This window comes from Myxocyprinus asiaticus, chromosome 13 (assembly GCF_019703515.2).
Source record: "Myxocyprinus asiaticus isolate MX2 ecotype Aquarium Trade chromosome 13, UBuf_Myxa_2, whole genome shotgun sequence".
Classification (NCBI taxonomy): domain Eukaryota; kingdom Metazoa; phylum Chordata; class Actinopteri; order Cypriniformes; family Catostomidae; genus Myxocyprinus; species Myxocyprinus asiaticus.
Window position 1 is genome coordinate 32,429,891 of NC_059356.1, and position 19,212 is coordinate 32,449,102.

The following is a 19,212-nucleotide window of genomic DNA, read 5'->3' on the forward strand; positions in this document are numbered from 1 at the left end:
CGATGCAGCTGTCTGCATTTGGAAAAGTGTCACATATCGGGTGATAGTTTGAATTCCTGTGCAGACTGTGACTATGCAGACATGTCAGTCTGTCTTCTGCCACAGAGCCAGCGTGCCGTGGCTTTGTGCCCAGCCACAGTCCTGCTGGCTGCTATTTCCAGCCACAAATCTTGAAAATCTATCACTCCGATTCAGTTATGGCACTTTTTTATTTTATTTACCCATTGGAAATGATTGGGGAAGTTGCCTGTATTCTCCTGCACCTGGAAGAAACAAGCAATACTATTTACAATGAGTCTCACCCATCATAGTCCGAATGTCTGGCTGATCAGTCCCACTCAGCCCTGCAACATAATGGCTGATATTCTGTACAAAACCCATCACACTGTGGCTGAGGATGTTAGCCATCAAACTGACTTAGGATTTACATTATCCAAGCCAGGATGGTAATGAAAAATAACACTAACAATGACCAAACTGGCTCCCTGCAATCCACCTCCGTGTGACTTCATCAATCTTCCCTCCACGTTCGGCACCTGCTGCAGTCCTGTCAACTTCCTGACACGGGGTGGAGGCAGCCAGTCCTTCCTTATTAGGCTGTCAGCGATGGTGATGTTCACATCGGGTGCTCCGGCTGAAATACAGCCCGGGCCTGTAGCTCAGCACCCTGCAACTGAAATACTCTCAACCTGATCCTAAATGACAATGTGGCAAGCACTGCACAGCTCATTTACTCAGACACGTAGAGGGATCTAAACATGCCAAAAGTTGCGTTGCACCTCACGATGCTGCTGTTGTTTGCCGCAAACATCTGAAGGATGTATTTTTCATGTCATATTTGTGCATTCTATTCTAAACTCTCAACGGTTTATCTTCATTTTTTGTGTTTTGCCCTCCAAAAGGGACAACAAAAATGCAGGACAAACGTGCTAGCTCATTGTTTAGCAAGACACATCTCCATCTTTGACTTTGTTTCCCTGTTGTTGTGTGTTTGAGAGCTTGCTGTGTCATTAATAATTAAAATAACATAATGGAAACAACCAACCATGTTCCCCTTTAACAGCAGAGTCAATTTGTTGTGGTGGGAAGCGTTCTTGTTTTAGAAACAGAATTCATGGGGAGTGATTTGCATTGTTGTTTGTCATATCTAACTGATAACGCCACAACAGAATACTGAGCCTGTATCGCAAAGAGCAAAAAAAGTCAAACGAATTAGCCATTGACAACAACATTTTTTTCTTTTTTGTTTAATCCAGGTGCATATGTAGGCCTTTCTCATTAGCGCTGACATGTTCTGTGGCACACAATAACAGTTATTACACATAGCTCACTTCTTCTGTCAGTTACTGGAGCTATAAAAATGCCCATGAAATTAAATCTAAACAGTGAAGGCTTGAAATAACCGTGAACTATATTTTCAAGCTCTGAGTCTGAGATTAAATTTTCTTCTCACCTTAAATGCTTTCTTCCTTATTCTGGGGTTATTTCTATTATTGTTACACTATTATATAAAAAACATAGAAAGTGTAAAACATTCAACAGTGCTAATAATCTATGTTTAGCTCTAAGTAGAACAGGTCCAAATATTTATTTTCAAATGATTTTAAAGACAATATGAAATCAAAGTTGACCCTATTTACTTTTTTTTTTTTTTTAAATGTCTCTGGTCTTATTGTTCATGATTTATCCGTGTATGTTATTCTAAGGAAAATAACAACTGTTTTCATAATCTTTCATTCTCAACCTTTAAAATTACTTTTCTTTTTTGCTGATGTAATCCAGGCTGCGTAGGTGAAGAGAAATAATATCAGCCAATAATATGATAGCCCACTCTACGCAATTCAAACAAATCCCAATGGATAGAATCAAGTCCCGCTAATTATGCTGTTTCACTAGGAAATATGGCACATTACGGAAGTTGTTTATACAGTTTCATGTTGTTGTTGTTGTTGTTTTATGTCAAAAACAGTATCCCTAGACCAGAGGTAGAACAAACTGTTATCTAAGTCAGGGGTTTTCAAACTTTTTGATCCCAAGGACCCCTAAATATGATTATCATCTTGGGAGGGACGTCTTTCTCATAAAGGCAGCTATTTATTTTCTTAAAGACCCATTTTTACTGTGTAAGAAAAGTAACAAGTGTTATATGATAAAGACAAACAATGTTGTTTTCCAAAATTAAATAATTTACATTTATTTTGTCATTGCACTATATCTAAAACAAATTCTAAAAATATTATTGTTACAATTAAGCAGGTAAGGAGGAAGCTGGGACCGGCTTGACAAACACATAGACATTTAATGACACTTTTCAGTGTACAAAGAAACAAAAACACACACTGCTTTTCAGCCAGCTGCGTTAAATCATAAAAACACTCAGACACGTGGACAAGCTTCGTACATCTCTCTCCCGTCTGCCGCTGTCTCTTCTCCTTAAATACACTCGCCTCCCCTCGTTGGAACGCGAGGCCGGTGTGGCGCGCAGGTGGAAATCATTCCTTGCTTATCTTCCCAGCCTCGCTCTGCCCAGATGCCGCTCGACTCCGCCCTGCCCACCACAATTATGTTGAAAATATTTACTTTTTATTGTAAGTTGACTATGTATCATTGTTGTACACAGTATTAGAGAAATGCTACATGTATAAACCAAAAATATTTTAAACTCAACTCAAATTAAAGTATATAGCTATTTTCACAGAAACAACAACAACAAAAAAAACATTGTTCCAAAACAGCTTTACATGAAGTATATTTACAGACAACATTGATGAGGAGAAACTAACTCAGTTTCATAATTGCCAATATTTAGAAAGCAGAATGAAACAGTAATAATGTCAAATTCAATACGTTAACATGTTTACTTTTTTTCTGAAATTTTCCACTTTATCCCCTAACACTTCCTTGTGCCCCCCTTGGGGTCCCTGGACCCCAGTTTAAAAAATACCACTGATCTAAGAAACCGTGCAGTCTTTCAGCATGGCAAAGATCAGGGCTTTTGTTTATATTATTAATACTAATTTAATAGAATCAGAATGTTTGTTATGCTTTGAATTAATTTGACATTTGGCTGTACTCCAGTGTATCCAGTTGTGTTAGCCTATATCACATATATGTGGACATTATATTGACAGTCAGTCACTGAAGTAAAGCTTTAAAACCGTGTTGTTCCCTCCGCCCTCTCCGCACCCTCTCTCTCCTCCTCTCAGTCCATCACAGACAGACCAATAACACAATGTACACAAGAAATCTGAGAGTGAGGCATCACTGACAAACAAAGAGATAAACGAGGTTTCTCTCTCTCAATATGCAGTCCCTGCTTATTTATTCAGTAAAGCCGAAGACAACAGACACACTGCAAAGGGCAGCCATGCCTCATCACATGTCAAAGGCACAGTGACACACAGAGAAATAAACACTACTATCTATGATGAAACGCTGGGCGAATGCTCTTTTATTTCTTTATAAGCACCAAAAAGAGTGGGGAAAAAAAGGTGGACTGGTGCACGGTCCAGTTAATATTTTGTACTTGGAAACATCAAGATGAAGAAAAAAAACATAGGAATGCAGCAAGGAAAGGCCGAAGAGATGGAGAAGACACGTCTATGGGTGGGGAACAGTCTTGCCTTGAGGCTATGAGTGGGGTGGAGAAGTGAAGGGTAAAATGGAGCAAAGCAGTCTGCTGCCCTCTCCATAATACATGTATCCCTGCTCCAAAGAAGCCCGTTTTAATTACGGACCTTCATGCAACATAGAAAAGCATTGATTTTTATGACTCCGCTCTTCTAAAGTAACAAGGATATGAAATCTTGCAATGCATGTACGAGTCACCATGAGTTGTAATGCACTGGAAAGAGGGAGGAGAAAAAAGAAAGGTGAGATTAAAGAGAAAGAACATGAATAATTAAAATCCACCCCCCCCCCCCCCCCCACTGTATCTTTGCAGTTTGTGCTCAGACCATGGTCGGCTTGTCTGTTAAATTTCAGTTATATTTCACAGCTGTTAATGATTCCACAATAAATACCTTGCTGCTGACTGGGAGGTAAGGCCACGAGTGATTATAAGAGAAGCTCGATGAACAATAAAAGCAAACATTTGTGTGTGGTTTAGTAAATTATTTAGTGCCTGGCATTTGCCCTATACACGTAAATGTTCTTTTATGAGTCAGATAAGACAGAATTGCATGTGTCTCGTGCCCTTTCATGTCCCTCTTTCAGTGTTTTTTTTTTTTTTTTTTACCTTGGAGTGAGGCTTCCTCTTCACCATTAGTCACAAATATGGCTTATCCAAAATAATTCATCTCATTTTTGTTGCTATTTTAAAGGTGGTGTATATTTCTTTAGCCTCTAACAATACAACTAAATGCCGTATTGTTTGAGTGCTAAGAAACAGCACTTTAAATTAACTTTAAATGTTTTAATGTTTAATAGTGGTGTGGTAAATGTGTTATACATTTTGTAAAGGAATTATGTTGGAAAGGTTGTCCTTACAGCGCAATGCATTACGGCGTGATGCCATATGAAATAATTTTAATGCCACACAGAGGAGGTGGCAGTTTGTTTACATGCTGAGATGTATCTTCAATGTAATTTCTGTGCGCACGCGGATCCCATAATAATAAATTATCAGGACAATTCAGTTTCACGCAAGAGAAAAAATGCAGAGATCACCGACCCCCCCACCCAGTTAAAAAAGAATGTGTGATTTAGGCTTGGCCCCCGCCCCGCATCTCTTACCCCCTAGGAGATTCATACGCTGCTCAATGAAACAGACGGTGCGCGCGGACGCGTCTGACATCGAATGGAAAAACAGACCCGCGCGGCGCTCAACTTGAGTACGACCAGTCACCAACTCTCTTACCTCTGTCCCGCGGCTCCGTTTATTTAGAAGACCAGAGAGCGAGAGCACGAGCTGACTAGAGTTTCGTGTGTGTTTACAAGGGCTTCGCTCAAATTCTGACAGAAAAAAACAGACGCGCGTTGGTGTGTACATTCTCTTTACCCGGTTCTCCAGCCGCGTTTGCACACACTCCGCGGGGTGCTTCGAGGCATCATAACTGCAACCGGTCCGGCTAAAGCAGGGGAACACGCGGACGAAGCAAACACGATGCAGCATCCCTTGACGGGCGGAACGTGCGTCGCCCTGCCGAACGTCGTGGACATGTGTCCGCAGCTCTCCTGTGCCTTGACTTTCATGTACTTACAGCAGGTGAGTGAGTGCGCCACCGTCCCATTCTGAACCCGCGGAATCCATGGGCGAAATGTGTGTGTGTGTGTGTGTGTGTGTGTGTGTGTGTGTGTGCGTGTGCATGTTTATAGGATAGTAAAACCTGAGATCGCCTACATTGTTGGGACCAGCCAGTGCTATAGCCACGAGGGAAATGGCTTATTAAACATACTAAACGATGTTTTTTTGAAAATGTAAAAATGCAAAAAGGTTTCTGTGAAGGTTAGGTTTAGGGGTAAGGTTAGGGTAAGGGGACAGAAATTATCGTTAGATCTGTATACAATCCATAAAAGTCTATGGAAAGTGTGTGCGTGTGTGTGTGTGTGTGTGTGTGTGTGTGTGTGTGTGTGTGTGTGTGTGTGTGTGTTAGGGTGGTGTACCAGGACATTTCTTTTTAGGTTACAAACTGGTAATTACAAGGGTATTATGCTATAAATGTGGTTTATGGGGACATTTCTAGTGTCCCTATAATTGAAATCACTTAAAAAAACGTACTAAACGATGTTTTTTTGAAAATGTAAAAATGCAGAATGTTTTTTGTGAGGGTTAGGTTAGGTAGGGGTAGGGTTAGGGGATAGAATCTATAGTTCGTATATTATAAAAATCATGTCTATGGAGAGTCCTCATAAGGATAGCCGCACTGATATGTGTTTGTGTGTGTGTGTGTGTGTGTGTGTGTGTGTGTGTGTGTTGTGGGTGGGTGTGTGTTTGCTTGCATGGGTGTACGCCCGAGTGTAAGTGGAACACATGAAAGTAGACAGGTAAGAGAGGGATTTGTTTACTAGTGAGTGGCTGTTGTTGTGCAACCTTTGCGAATCATCTGTGATTATTTAAAATCAATTGAATTAAATAATCTGCCAATGTCATCTTTATCTTTTTTTTTTTTTTTTTAAGACTTAAAAGTAGTTTATTATAACCTCACATCCAAAGATTGTTTTAAAGAGTGTGAGCCGATTTTCCACTTTTCAGGAGACGTAAAATACTGCGTTTCACGTGCTTTCGCTGGGTGATAAATATTTCTGCTGACTCTTAGAACTTTGCTATATGATATTCTGGTGTGCTCAGCATATTGTGTGTGCATGTTGTCTACATGCTTGTTTATAATTGCAGTACACTTATTAAATCAAATAATCACTTATTAGATCATATTTAAATAACTTTTACAATTAACCTGGATCAAACTCCAAAATGTAAAAAAAAAAAGAGAGAAAAAAGAAGACTCATTAAATTGCTACTCTAAGGGGAAAAACATTAATAAAGAGTCATTAATGTTCTAGTTTAAAAAAATAAATAAAACATTAATTAAGAGCCATTAATGTGTTGGTCTGTACTCCTGGGCATCGTTTCAGCCCCTGATTATCTGATACACAATTGTCAACAGTGCTTTTCCAAACGGTGAATCAGCTCCTAGAGTGATGACAATTCAAGGGGATTTATCAAATCAAAAGTTAATCTATGGTATCGATCAGTTATCAGGTCCTATGTGCCAGTGCATGTCTCTCTCCAGACTCAACGTGACAGAGATCAGTGATCTCATTTAACTTTCATCTGTCGCACCGAGCCACCATTAACCTTCAGTGACACCTCTAACCTTTGTCTTATCCAATAGAAATTGCATTCCTTGTCACTTAAATTGCAAATACATCTAAGTGATAAATTTTTTTTTTCTAAAAAAGAGAAAGCTTTCATTGCTCTAATTAAGGCAGAATGTGCCAATCCTTCATTACTATATACAGCAAATACTACTATAAATTTATGATACTCAAGTAGTCACATTGCATAGCAAATGAGGATTTCTGTATTATTATTATTATTATTATTATTATTATCATTATCATTTTTTTATATATATTTTTGTGATGATTAATGTTGTTTATATATATATATATATATATATATATATATATATATATATATATATATAATGATTAATTTCATACAGGGGAAAAAATAATTTCAATTTTTTTCTCTATTTTCTTTCTTTACATCTGGATAACCCATTTTCTGCTTCATGAAAGAAAGTCATAAGGGTTTAAAACAACAATAGAGTGAGTAAATAACGACTGAATTCCATTATTGGGTGAACTATCCCTTTATCAATTGGCTGCATTATTTTCATCAATGTAAACTAATTACTCATATTTTATTAGACCATATCTTGGAGACAAATGACAGCTTAATGTGGAACTTGGTCATTTAATTATTTGCTTTTATTAGAAGTCTTTGCAATGGCTGCATATATAGTATACATTATCCCTTTGTAAATGCCTTACTTTACCAGCACATTTTAGCAATACTATATGTGTGTTTGTGTGTACCCTTAGGACTGGGGTGTTTTGTGCAGTACTTGTGTCAGTAGCAGGGCAGGTTTAAGCAGCTGCCAGTTAGACCTTACCTGACCCTTTAATTCTGGGGGCGTCTTGCACCTGCTCCTACCTCCCTCCTGCAACAGGACCCTGGCCTGACCTGGAGTGGGTGGTGTGGGAGGTGTGGTCACCTGGTCTTCACGGCTAAAATCAATCCGCTCTCTCCCTGGCCCAATGTCACATGGCTGTAGCTTTCTTTCAGCAGATATGTACATCCCCCATCTATCTATCTATCTCCTCCTCCTCCTCTCTCTCTCTCTCTCTCTCTCTCTCTCTCTCTCTCTCTCTCTCTCTCTCTCTCTCTCTCTCTCTCTCTGCTTCTCCCATCAGTGCTGACTATGTGTAACTGCTCCTCTCTCCTTCCTTTCCATTACATCTGCTCAGTGCTGTACATTTATTTAAGTACCCAGCGAACCCATACACCATCACGCCTCCTGGACACTTCTGCTTTTTGCCAGTTCTTTCTCAAAAGGCTTGTTCATCAAAGTAATAAAAATAAAAAGGGTGATACAGCATTGGTGATATTGTGTAGAAGGGTATTTTTGCATTGTACAATGCAACATTAAATTCACTCAATTTTAAGGTTGGTCTGTCCATTTGTATGATTTTGTAATTTATATTTTTATTGCATCATAGCATAATTTGAATTTATTTTACTATATGCCTCTAAAAAAGTTGACATGCTGTACTCCATCTAAAACTATTTTAAACAGCCTTTTCTAATTCTTTTCTAATTATACATGCAGTTTTTTAAATCTCATAATAACTGATAGACAACATGGAATACTGTATATGTTCTTAAAAAAACACATTGTCACAAAAAAATATAATTTGTTACAATAAATGACCATTTAAAAAGTAAAGGCACAAAAGGTGATGAAACATGGTGAAAAACATGAAATTGTGACCAGTTACAGGATAAGATACACTTTCCCTTATAGATTCAAATAAACTTTAATCTAAAATCATGATGTTGCTTTAAAAAAGTTAATGAAAACATGTGTCAGCTACTGTACCTGTTTAAAAGCAAAGCTTTTGTCAATCAAAAGAATGTTTCTTTTTTATGGGTTTTCTGGCCTTCATGTTGGTTAGATCCCCCCCCCCCCCAAAAAAAAGAGTAGTGTTCTGTTTTAAAAATTATATCTAGACATTCTGCCCAAATCAAATTATAGATTCTATAAATGACCATATATATTATACACTATACTGTGTTACAAAAAATATATATTTTTATCATTTAAAATCAATTGCAATTCCTTTCCCAGGTTAGCATGACTCCTTAAAGAGATCAATGCTGAATTTCAAAAGTAGCTTAAGTGTTTAAGGGCTCAGGTTTGAGAGTGAACTGTCCTCTAAACAGAGGAATATCTCTATTAGGGCAAATATACAGACAACGAGTTATGCATGTTCAAACAAAGACAGTGACTTTAATACTTATCCTTCATTTGAAAAGTGCCCACTGTAGACATGTAGAATCTGTTGTGTTTTAAATGCTTAAATCAAGATGCTTTAAAAGATACCAGAAAGTTTCATTTGTATTGTTCTCATGGCATTGAAATCTATATCCTTGGTTCTTTTGTGTAGTGCTTCATTTATTCTCTCCCGTTCCCATCTCGCAGCCCTCTGAAGTCGCTGAAATGAGAAATTTTTCATGTCATCAGGTCCTGATGAGTTTTCAAACCCTTCAGTAAGCATTGACAGGCAGGTAAAGGCCAGCACTATTGCGCTTGTCATGGGCTATAACTCGAAATGATCACATCCTTTTGTCTGCTCTGTTTGCATGCTCTTAGTGGAAGTTGGTTATTGCTTGAATGCAAACAAGAGGGTAGTGGATGTCCTAGGTCATGTGTGCGTGTGTGCACTGGTGCATGGCCCTCTGGGAGAGCTAGATAGAGTGAACGGGAGAGAAAGAATGGTAGAGAGAAAGAGAGAGAGAGAGAGATTGGCGAGGGATAGAGAGAGAAAAAGAGAGAGAGGTGATGTGTGTATGGAAATGGGGGCGGAGACCATCTGCCGGGCCTTGCTGGGCACATGTGCTCATGTTTGTGTGTTGAACAGTGATTAGGCTAGCACATTGATAATAATGTCTATTTGCTTTTGCAGCTGTTTAGCAATCCCCCTTTTTGCATGTCTGCATTGCAAAGGCAGCCATTGTTCTCTGTGAACATTTTACAGTTCACTCTAAGCATCTTTATAGTGGCTGTGGGTTTGTTTTATTTCAGAGGGACTACTTCATGTGATCGTGTTTTCAGGGGGTCATAATTACTGTAGTGCATTTGGCATTAGGGTTGAGCAATATGACTGTATATGCAAGATAGATAGATAGATAGACAGAGAGACAGACAGACAGACAGACAGACAAACAGGTAGGTAGGTAGGTAGATAGATAGATAGATAGATAGACAGATAGAAATTTTGCACTTTATTTTATACAGTGGTATATCTGGGGTGCAATTTATATATTCCATATACAAACAGTGCCGCAGATGGGCGATTTTGCTTCGACGCTTCACACTGCTCATTTTCTGTTCTAGACATGTTGTAACTGTAGGTTGTTGTAACGTGGTGTATTAATATAGAATTCAACAGATGTTCGGTAACACCATCACAGGTGTGCGTATATCAGCTATTTTACAATGGCTTCAAATGTGGCTTATCTGATCATATTTATAATTTATTATGATTTTGAGTCTTGTTTTTGTATCATATATAAACAGCTGTTTTTTTGTTTTGTTTTTTTACTGATGACAGATGTATCATTCATTTGTTATGAATATGAATTTTGTTGTAAATTTATAGTAACCACAAAATTAACCATGGTTCCTATATTACAACCATATTACTGTAGTAACACCATTGTTAAATGGATTAAAAGTATGGTTTCTGCCACAAAACATGGTTACTACAATATTACTATATTAATACAATGATGAAATCCACACACAAGTGATGCCGAGCCACGGGAACGAGTGCGATCGATAGATCCCGTTTCCGGATCAAACGCTTCTCTGCACTCCATGACATTCACTATGACCAAATCACTGTGATGAAATCAAGATTTATGTTCGTTTTTTTATCTATTATTTTAAGCAGTATCAAAAGGAACTATTAAGAGTGGAAACAGGAGATCGGATCGGAAAAAGAGTGGGACAAAAGGCAGAATCAAACCGAGGTCGCTAGGACAACAGTACACATTCACACATCATCTTAACACCCCACGCCACTGCAACGACACCTATTGTCTAGTTTGTCGTATATTCCTGTGGATTCACCAGACTATTGGGTTGAAAATAGCTGCACTGTGTGGCAGATGCTATTTACACCAGAGTGCAAATAGTCCCTCCATATTAAATTACTTATACTGTGGTATACAGTAAGATTTTGGTCAAATTCCCCCCCCTATTCACCATAAAACTGTTTGTGGCCAGCTCAACGGTGGTCATAACCGCATGAGGTCACTGTTTGGTGCTCATGCCACATTTAGAAGCTTCTATTTTCGATATCTGGAAATATCGACACACAATAACAGCCGCACCTGCATGTAAGACTGCAGACAGAAATGTGGAGAGAGACAGAAGAAAGAAAGAGAGACAGATGAAAGCGAGAGAGTAAAAGCATTGAGCACAGAAGCAGACGGAGGAGGGATTGAGCCAAAGCCCCGTAATGTGCTCGCGTTTCGTGTTTATCTTCTGGCTGCCTGAAAGTAATTATCCAGCTGCTGAGCGGCCGGGCTCGAACGATGTTTTATGAGCTTCTGTGTTTAACACATCCAAATGAACAAATGTCAGCTCCCATCGTGCTAGTTAACTTCGTCCAGCAGGGCCTTCACTCAGCTGTGACAGGCCTTGCTTAATGTGAGCGCTCACTGCTTATGGTCAGTCAACAGAGAGACCAGAGCCCGATGCGGGGAGGAGGTGGAGTTGGCATGTTGAGGGCTTGCAGTAGATTACGGCCACTGTAATTGCTCTGAAATAGAACTGCATCCCAGCCAGCAGGCAGCTCATTAGAAACAAACCCCAACATATCAAGTAAACCTCAAGGAGCCATGGAGGGGGAAAAAAAGGAAAAAAGGCAAAGAAAAGCAAGGAAAAAGACTGCCTTACCAGCCTCCACATCTTCAGCTGTGTCTGTTCAGGTCCTAATACAGTTGTTCAATTATTTGGATCGGCAGGAATAACTGGGGCAGTTGTTTTGGCGGGGATGGAGAGGGGTTGGTGGCGACCTTCTCGTTAATGTTAATCAATATTTAATCAGATGCACAAATGTGACGCAAAAAAACAATATCATGTGAATCAGTATTTTGCCACAAAAATTAGCTTTAGCATCACTTTCTTCAGCTGTTTAAGCAATCGCTGTGTCTAAGACTGTAAGGCAGTTACTGTACCTTGCTTCCTCGCTGCCCAGACAGTCAAAAGCTAAATAGGCAGCATTTTTGTATGATGGTACCTCCTAAGGAAACTAGTTTCAGACAGGCTTCTAAGGCACCATATAGTCATGTCTGATAATGTAAAACTAAGTCATGGGAGCTTTAGAGGTGACCTAGTGAATATTTAGTTACTACAATGCTTATTTCTCATTCATAAGTTGAAAAAGATGAAAAATAGACCTTATTTAGAATAGCACCATGTTTCATTTTTGATGGGAAGGAAAATGAGGCTTTGACTGGTAGAAGTACAGTCTGTTCAATAGGTTGCAGTGTTGTTTAAACTGATGTTGTCTGATGAAACTAAAAAAAAAAAAAAAAAAAACATTTCCAAAAAAAAAAAAAAAAGATAGAGCTTTATAAAGTGCATACCACTGAAGAGACTGTAAGTCAATCCCTCATAGAAATTAAATAGGGCGCTACTCTGATTAAGGTCTTTAGACAATAATGAAGTTATTTACTTATTTCAAAATTGTTCTATTCTTTCAACTAACTGCCAACATGCCTTTTTTACCTCCATATACTACTTGCTAAGACAGCATTTCAGCTTAATTTTACACTTGCTTATGTGCTGTTGTACTGAATATCAGCATGACTGTGATTCACCAGTAGAGCCCGACCGATATGGGATTTTTGAGACTATACAGATTTTAGAGGGGGAAAATTCACCGATATGGTGGCCAATATAGTTAATTTTTGAGCTGGAATCAAAACAGACCTTTTCTATATGGATTGTGCACTGATTTCGCACCAATATCACTATGCAAAGGTACTCAGAAGGCTGCTTTCTTAAATATTTTTATCAAAGAATATTTGACATTATACATTGTCAACCAATTCTAGAAATGAACACTGAGAAAATAAAGAATAAATCAAAATACAATAAATAGCTAAATAAACATCAGTACTGTATGTTCAGTATCAGTCAGTTGCTGACCATTTAAATAAATAATAAATACAAATAAAATAAATAGCTAAATAAAGATCAGTACTGTTTAGTATCAGTCAATTACTGACCATTTAAATAAAGAATAAATAAAAATAAAATAAATAGCTAAATAAACATCAGTAGTACTGTTTAGTTTCAGTCAAATGCTGACTATTTTAATACTGCCAGTCAGTTAGAGGCAGGTTGTAAAAAAAGAAGCATTTACATCTGCCGATTCAAGAGATAAACAGCAGCAGCGGTCTTACACCATATTCTGGTATACAAGTTCAGGGAAACTTTTAAATATTACATTTTGTAAATGCAATGACTGGAATTGTTTGGTTGAAGGGGGTACCAAACTGCGAATGTACAGTGTAAATATTCAGGACAGCAGAACAATTGTGAGTGTGATATTGCTTTTAAACAGTTTTATGAACAAGAACATTGCCAGTATTTTATTTTATTTATTTATTTATTTTCATAATTTACTCACCCAGCCACGTTGTTTCAAACCTGTATGATTTCTTTCATCTGTGGAGCGCAACCGGAGATGTTAAGCAGAATACTGTATTAGGATCTGATAGCCTCAGTCATCATTCACTTTCAGTTTATGGAAAAAAGGTGGAATGAAAGTGAATAGGGACCGAGGCTGTCAGTACCTAACATTTTGCCTTTTGTGTTTCACGGATGAAAGAAAGTCATACAGATATGGAACAATATGAGGGTGAGTGATGACTGGGTAAATTAATTTAAATTTTCGATTATTTTTATCGTGTGCCCAAGTGAGTCTCCAGAGGAATGCTGTCAGTGAAGGGCTCTCCTCTCACTCACTCACATCTGACTGAATGAACCCCCAAGCGGTGGGCTCACGCCGGCCTCCTCAGGCCCCTCCCTGGCAAAGGGCGCAAAGACAGCCTGTTCTGCTCATGCAGTAATTAGAGAGGGAGAAATTGCACCACTGCAGTGCTGCCCAAACTCAAGCACGCTGTACCGGCCCCCAGCTGAGCTGAGATCTCACAGTGTTTTGATCTCGCTTGCCTCTTGTGTTTGCATATTTCATTAATATCTGCAGGAAAACTGCTGATAAGATTTGGTTTTATTGAGGCTGCCTTTCTTGTTTGGATTTTATTTCATAAACCCCAGTCACGTGAGACACTCGAAGCCTGTGATGTGTTTTATTTGAGGTGACGGGAACGAGTGCAGAAGTTAATGTAAATGGAATAGATGGGGAGGAAAAGATAGTGTGTGGATATTAGTAATTTGAGCAGGGAGGTTGTAACATGGCAGCTTGGATTAATTAATGTCCTGCTTGAGGGGAGGGAGAAGTCAGGGAGGCAAGCACAGGCGAAACAGCTTTGAATTCTCTCCACTTACCTTAACGCTGCAGAGAAATATCAAGTACAAAATGAACAGGATGCTTAGCCTTTTTGTTGCATCTGTGCTGTGAAAAACGGCAATGGAAATATGTTTTTAAAGCACTCATAAAAGGAAAATGACTTTTTCATGTCATCATTCTAATGTTGTAACAAACCGGAATGAAATTTTGTCTTGAATGAAACATGAGAGAAGATATTAGGCAGAATATTAGCCTCAGTCACCATTCACTTACTTTGGATCTTTTTTCCATACAATGAAAGTGATTGGTGACTAAGGTTAACATGTTGCCTCTTTTGTGTTCCACGGCAGAAAGTAAGTAAAATGGGTTGGGAACGACATGAGGGTGAATAAATGATGACAGAATTCATTACTGGGTGAACTGCCCCTTTAAATTCATGTTACATGATATTTAACTGTAGGGTTTTGTACAATATTGTATTACAATGTCATATTGATGAAGAATTGTCTTTTATGCCGGTTTATTGGTGAGTTTGTCTTTTAATTTATATTACAGTAAATTTAGTTGGCCCTTTAGAGGTTTTGTGTTTTCACTATGAGCTTGCCTTAGTGCTGTTTTTTATTTTTATTTTTATTTTATTTTTTTCAGCTCTGTCAATTCATATGTAAACATTAGTATTCCATTTAAGAAGCACTTCTGGGATTGTTCAAGAGCAGAATGAGAGAAACACTGCAAAGTCGTTCATAGCATTGCATTGTTTTAGTAGAGTAAATAGTAATATTACAACTTTAAAGACCCCATGAAATGTCTTGACAAGTGATGCTTTCTTCCATGTTTTCTGTCCTGATGTGTTTCCTATTTAAACTGAAAGTTGGGGCAGGGCATTTTGAAGGACTTGTCACGTTTTTTTTATAAATCGCCAGTAGCTTTTAGTTAACGTTAAAGCCATTAGTTATGATTTACTGCATTTGGTATTAGGGGCAGGGTCATTCTCATTTTAAAGAACATTTGATTGGACAAAAATCTGTGTAGTGCAAGATTAGACTTCAATATTTTTGGTCCGGAAGAGAAAGACTGTAAATATTAAATTAAAATATCTGGTAAAATATCTGGTAGGTGTGTACATGGTATACATGATAAGCTGGTAGAAACTTGGACACCGGTACACATTTTGGATTATCATCTGTATCATGAAAAGAAATATGCACCTCATTCTCTTCTCGTCACATGTACGTGATACACATTCTTTTGGAGAAATGGAGAAGGAAGATGGAGCGGCTTCAGTTGAGACTAAGAGATTTGAAGAAACAGGGTTTTTCAGGTAGGATACTGACAATTTTTCAGCGGCCGCCCAAGCAAAAATTCGGGCTGCAGAAACAAATTTAATGACATTCATTTCGCGTTTAATTAAATGAGCTTCTCATCTGACACACGCAGCTGTGTTTTACGCGAGTCCTGGACGTTTGTGCTTTACAGACAGGAGAGCACGCTACTCAATCCAGTTTCTCTCTATCGTGGCACAAAGTTCAAAACTTGCGTGACCCGTTTAATTTTTTTTTTTTAAAGAGTTTTGAGTTTTTTACCTTAAATCGCTATGGAGGAAGTTAAACATCTCATCTTGGAAATTCTAACCAGTACTGATGAGGAAAACAACAAATGTGTCATGCGCCAATAATTATATCATCTGTTATGCAGTTATGAGTTTTTAAACTATGCATCATTATCAATAAAATTCAGTTCGAATGATGTTAGATATTAGGAAACAAACCGGACATGTTTGCTTTCAGATATTCAAATATTCTCTACAGTGATAACCAAATGAAGTGTGTGTGTGTGTGTGTGTGTGTGTGTGTGTGTGTGTGTATATATATATATATATATATATATATATATATATATATATATATATATATATATTATATATATATATCAGAAGAAGACAAGAAGATTAAGAAGATGACAAGTTTCAGAAGATAAGTTTCTTGAGGAAAGTTTATAATAAAAATAATAATGCTACATCAGACTGAAATGTGTCACAATGTGAAATTTAGCATTATGGTAAGGTTGATTTAAAACCAATTTGTTTGTTTTTTTGTTTGTTTTTTTACTCTGACTTTGTCAAGTTCCAAATAAAGAGATAATTATTTAAGAGGAAGTCGTTTTCATTTATAAAGTACTTAATTAAATAACTAGATTATTCAAAAATAGGTATTAAAATACAGTTATTTAATATATAAACCAATTTTTATTCATTATTATTTTTAAATTAACTATATTGTGATCTATATCGTTATCGTGATGTAAAATGATTCATATCGTGATATAAGATTTTGGTCATATCGCCCGCCCCTATGCTAAAGTTACAACATTTACGAGAACACTATCACATAGATGGCCAAAGCTAAATGACATGGACTAAAACCCACAAAAACTTTTATATCTTGGGATGTTTAAGTGGGAAATTAAGACAACACCTTTCACTCATAGTTCCTGTACTGTGACAGTCCATGGCCAGCGACAGCTAAATGCCAATGCAGGCATTTAAACAGTGCTGACAGTTGTGTCGTCAATCAAACGGCGCTCATGACAGTCATTTCACCAGGTGTCCATGGCAACTCATTTCCCTGTCTGTTATGGGATGAGTGGCCCGGCTTTAGGCAGTGGACAGGTTCATCCTCCACAAGGCCCACCCACAGAGCCCACCAATCAATATCAGCAGACATCATCGCAACAATAGTGAGGCCTTATCAACGTCCCCAGCAAGGGCCCTCAATTGGCTTCTCCATTTTGAACTTTTGGGCCTTTGATATTCAAACATAGTGTACTGAATAATTGAAGAATTGCCATCATTACGAGACTACTAAGCCTTTCCCCCTTGAGTACAGGAAGTGCTAGTCCATGCAGGGTATTGGTCACAATTGTTAGACTAATTCCACATAAAGTGACAGAGAATCAAGGACTAAGTCCACCCTATTAAGGGCAGAAAAACACAATTAGTTTCTCCTTTTGTGATCTTTCTGAAGATCTTTTGGTGACCTAATTATTTTATTTTGCATCTCTGTGGTGCACAACAGAAAACCTACTCAAAAAAGAGGGAAGGGAAGAGCAAAGGGAAAAAAAAGCGAGCGAGCACGCTCCCTCTATTCAACCTCATTATGTCTACTGGCATTTTAACTCCTTTTAATGATTAAGTGAGAAGAGAGGCAATGGGCTGCGTGTTGTCTTCTCACTTCTGACACATTGTCTCTGCACTCTGCTTTCCCCTTTGTTTCTTTACAAAATGTGCTTTGGTTGAGAAGGAGAGAACTCTTTAATGTTGGATTCCCAAATGCACTAAATCCTTTATTTTATCTGGGTCAAAACCGCCTCAAGAGCCTCATCAAAGGCTGAAAGGGTACGGAGGTTCTGCCTGAGACAAAGCCGAGGTGGAAGGCTTTAAATAATTTTGCCTTCCCATGTATTTTGTTTTATCCCTCTGCCTGAAATAGAAGCTGCAGTGTTCACGTTTTTGTTATTTGGGTGCGCCTCTGGACACTATTTCCTTCTTTCTTTCATCCTCCTATCATCCTCACACCGTGTAGTTGTGTGAGGCCAGCTAAATGAGGACAGTAGAGTCCATCTCAAGCTGGCGTGCTGTGAAACGTAGGGAGATCTAAAGAAACGGCCACCGCAGGAATCCTTGTTGCACTAGTCAAGCTTAATGTAGGGGCCAGGTGCATTCCAGATGATGCCAGGGCCCCTATAACCATACAGAGAAGACAAGGTCAGGTGACTCTGATGAAAAAAAAAAGGTGTGCGTTTGTGTCCGTGTCCCAAAGCTGCGTGAATAGGGCATTGTGCATGGCTATATCCACAAGATGTAGCGCTAGATGACAACAGCTGTGCCATTGTGTCCCCTGTTTGCACATAAGCCAGTGCAGTATAGGATTATATACGCTGCAGTAACTAAGGGGAAGGAGAATAATAGGCAGCCATGAAAGGATCCCTCATGGCTAACCACAGCAGCTGGACAGTAGGCTGGCAGCAACCTGGAAACAAGCATATGCATTTGATAAGTGGGCATGTTGACGTTTTTCCAGAGGATATACCAGTGGACGGCTTGGTAAATATTTAGTGGGATGACATTATTCTCAGCTTTTCACTGCATGCTCCAACAAGGAGGCACAGACCGTTTTTATTATCGACCATTGTGTCATGAAGTTGAAGGTTTTAAGCTTCAGTCTAAGTACGAGCCACATTTTTCTGCTCCATACAGAATATGTAGACTTTTTTTTCACTGCATTGTCTCCTCTGATTGTGAGGGGAAATCTGTAGAATTATGTGAAATGGATTTTAAAGGGGCTGTAAGCGATTTTTTTATTTTTATGGATTGGTTGGCAGAAACTGTTCCTTCTCCCTAAAAAAGATATCACTGAAATAAGTTTCCTGAGATATCTTACTGGTCTCTGTGGCAGCACTAGACAAAATGTGTCTGACCGTGGGCAGACTGTTTAGCCAATCAGAAGACTTTGAAATGCTCTCTGCCTGTTAACAATTTTGCGCATTCTCATAGTGTAAAAGTGAAAGTGGATAACTCAGGTTTAATGGCATATTCAGATTTATAATTCATATTCAGTTGCCAGTTGAGGGCACTATTTTGTTACTGGAGTTTTTGACAACCGTGAGAAGACGCACTGCTGCTCTTCTGCTCGGTGACTGTCTCAACGGTACAATGGTATCTTTGGAGGGTGTAGTTTTGGAAAGAGAGGGTGTGTCTAGATCTATGGCTCAGTCTGACGGAAGTTCCAGAACGGTTAACAACACTTACATCCCCTTTAAATGGGAAAATATGTTATATAGAGCAGAGAGCACTACACTTTTATTGGTAGCTGGCAGGGATGCATCACAATTGTCGACTAGGCAACTGCTCATCCAACAGTGAGGTTGACTAGTTTT

At 38.5% G+C, this 19,212-nt stretch overlaps 2 protein-coding genes across 10 annotated transcripts in view; one reads left to right on the forward strand and one right to left on the reverse strand.

Moving 5' to 3' along the window:
- rbfox1 (RNA binding fox-1 homolog 1) overlaps positions 1-19,212 on the forward strand; it is a 426,210-nt gene that overhangs the window by 221,451 nt on the left and 185,547 nt on the right. The window contains exon 1 of one of the 9 annotated variants that reach the window (XM_051713875.1): positions 4,800-5,206. The exons of the other annotated variants lie outside the window; for them this stretch is intronic. Within the exon in view, the coding sequence (XP_051569835.1) occupies positions 5,105-5,206 (102 nt within the window). The 5' untranslated portion in view covers positions 4,800-5,104. Of the gene's footprint in view, positions 1-4,799; positions 5,207-19,212 lie in introns of those variants that run through there. 9 annotated transcript variants of the gene reach the window in all.
- LOC127450113 (N-alpha-acetyltransferase 60) overlaps positions 1-19,212 on the reverse strand; it is a 436,968-nt gene that overhangs the window by 55,117 nt on the left and 362,639 nt on the right. The window lies entirely within an intron of this gene.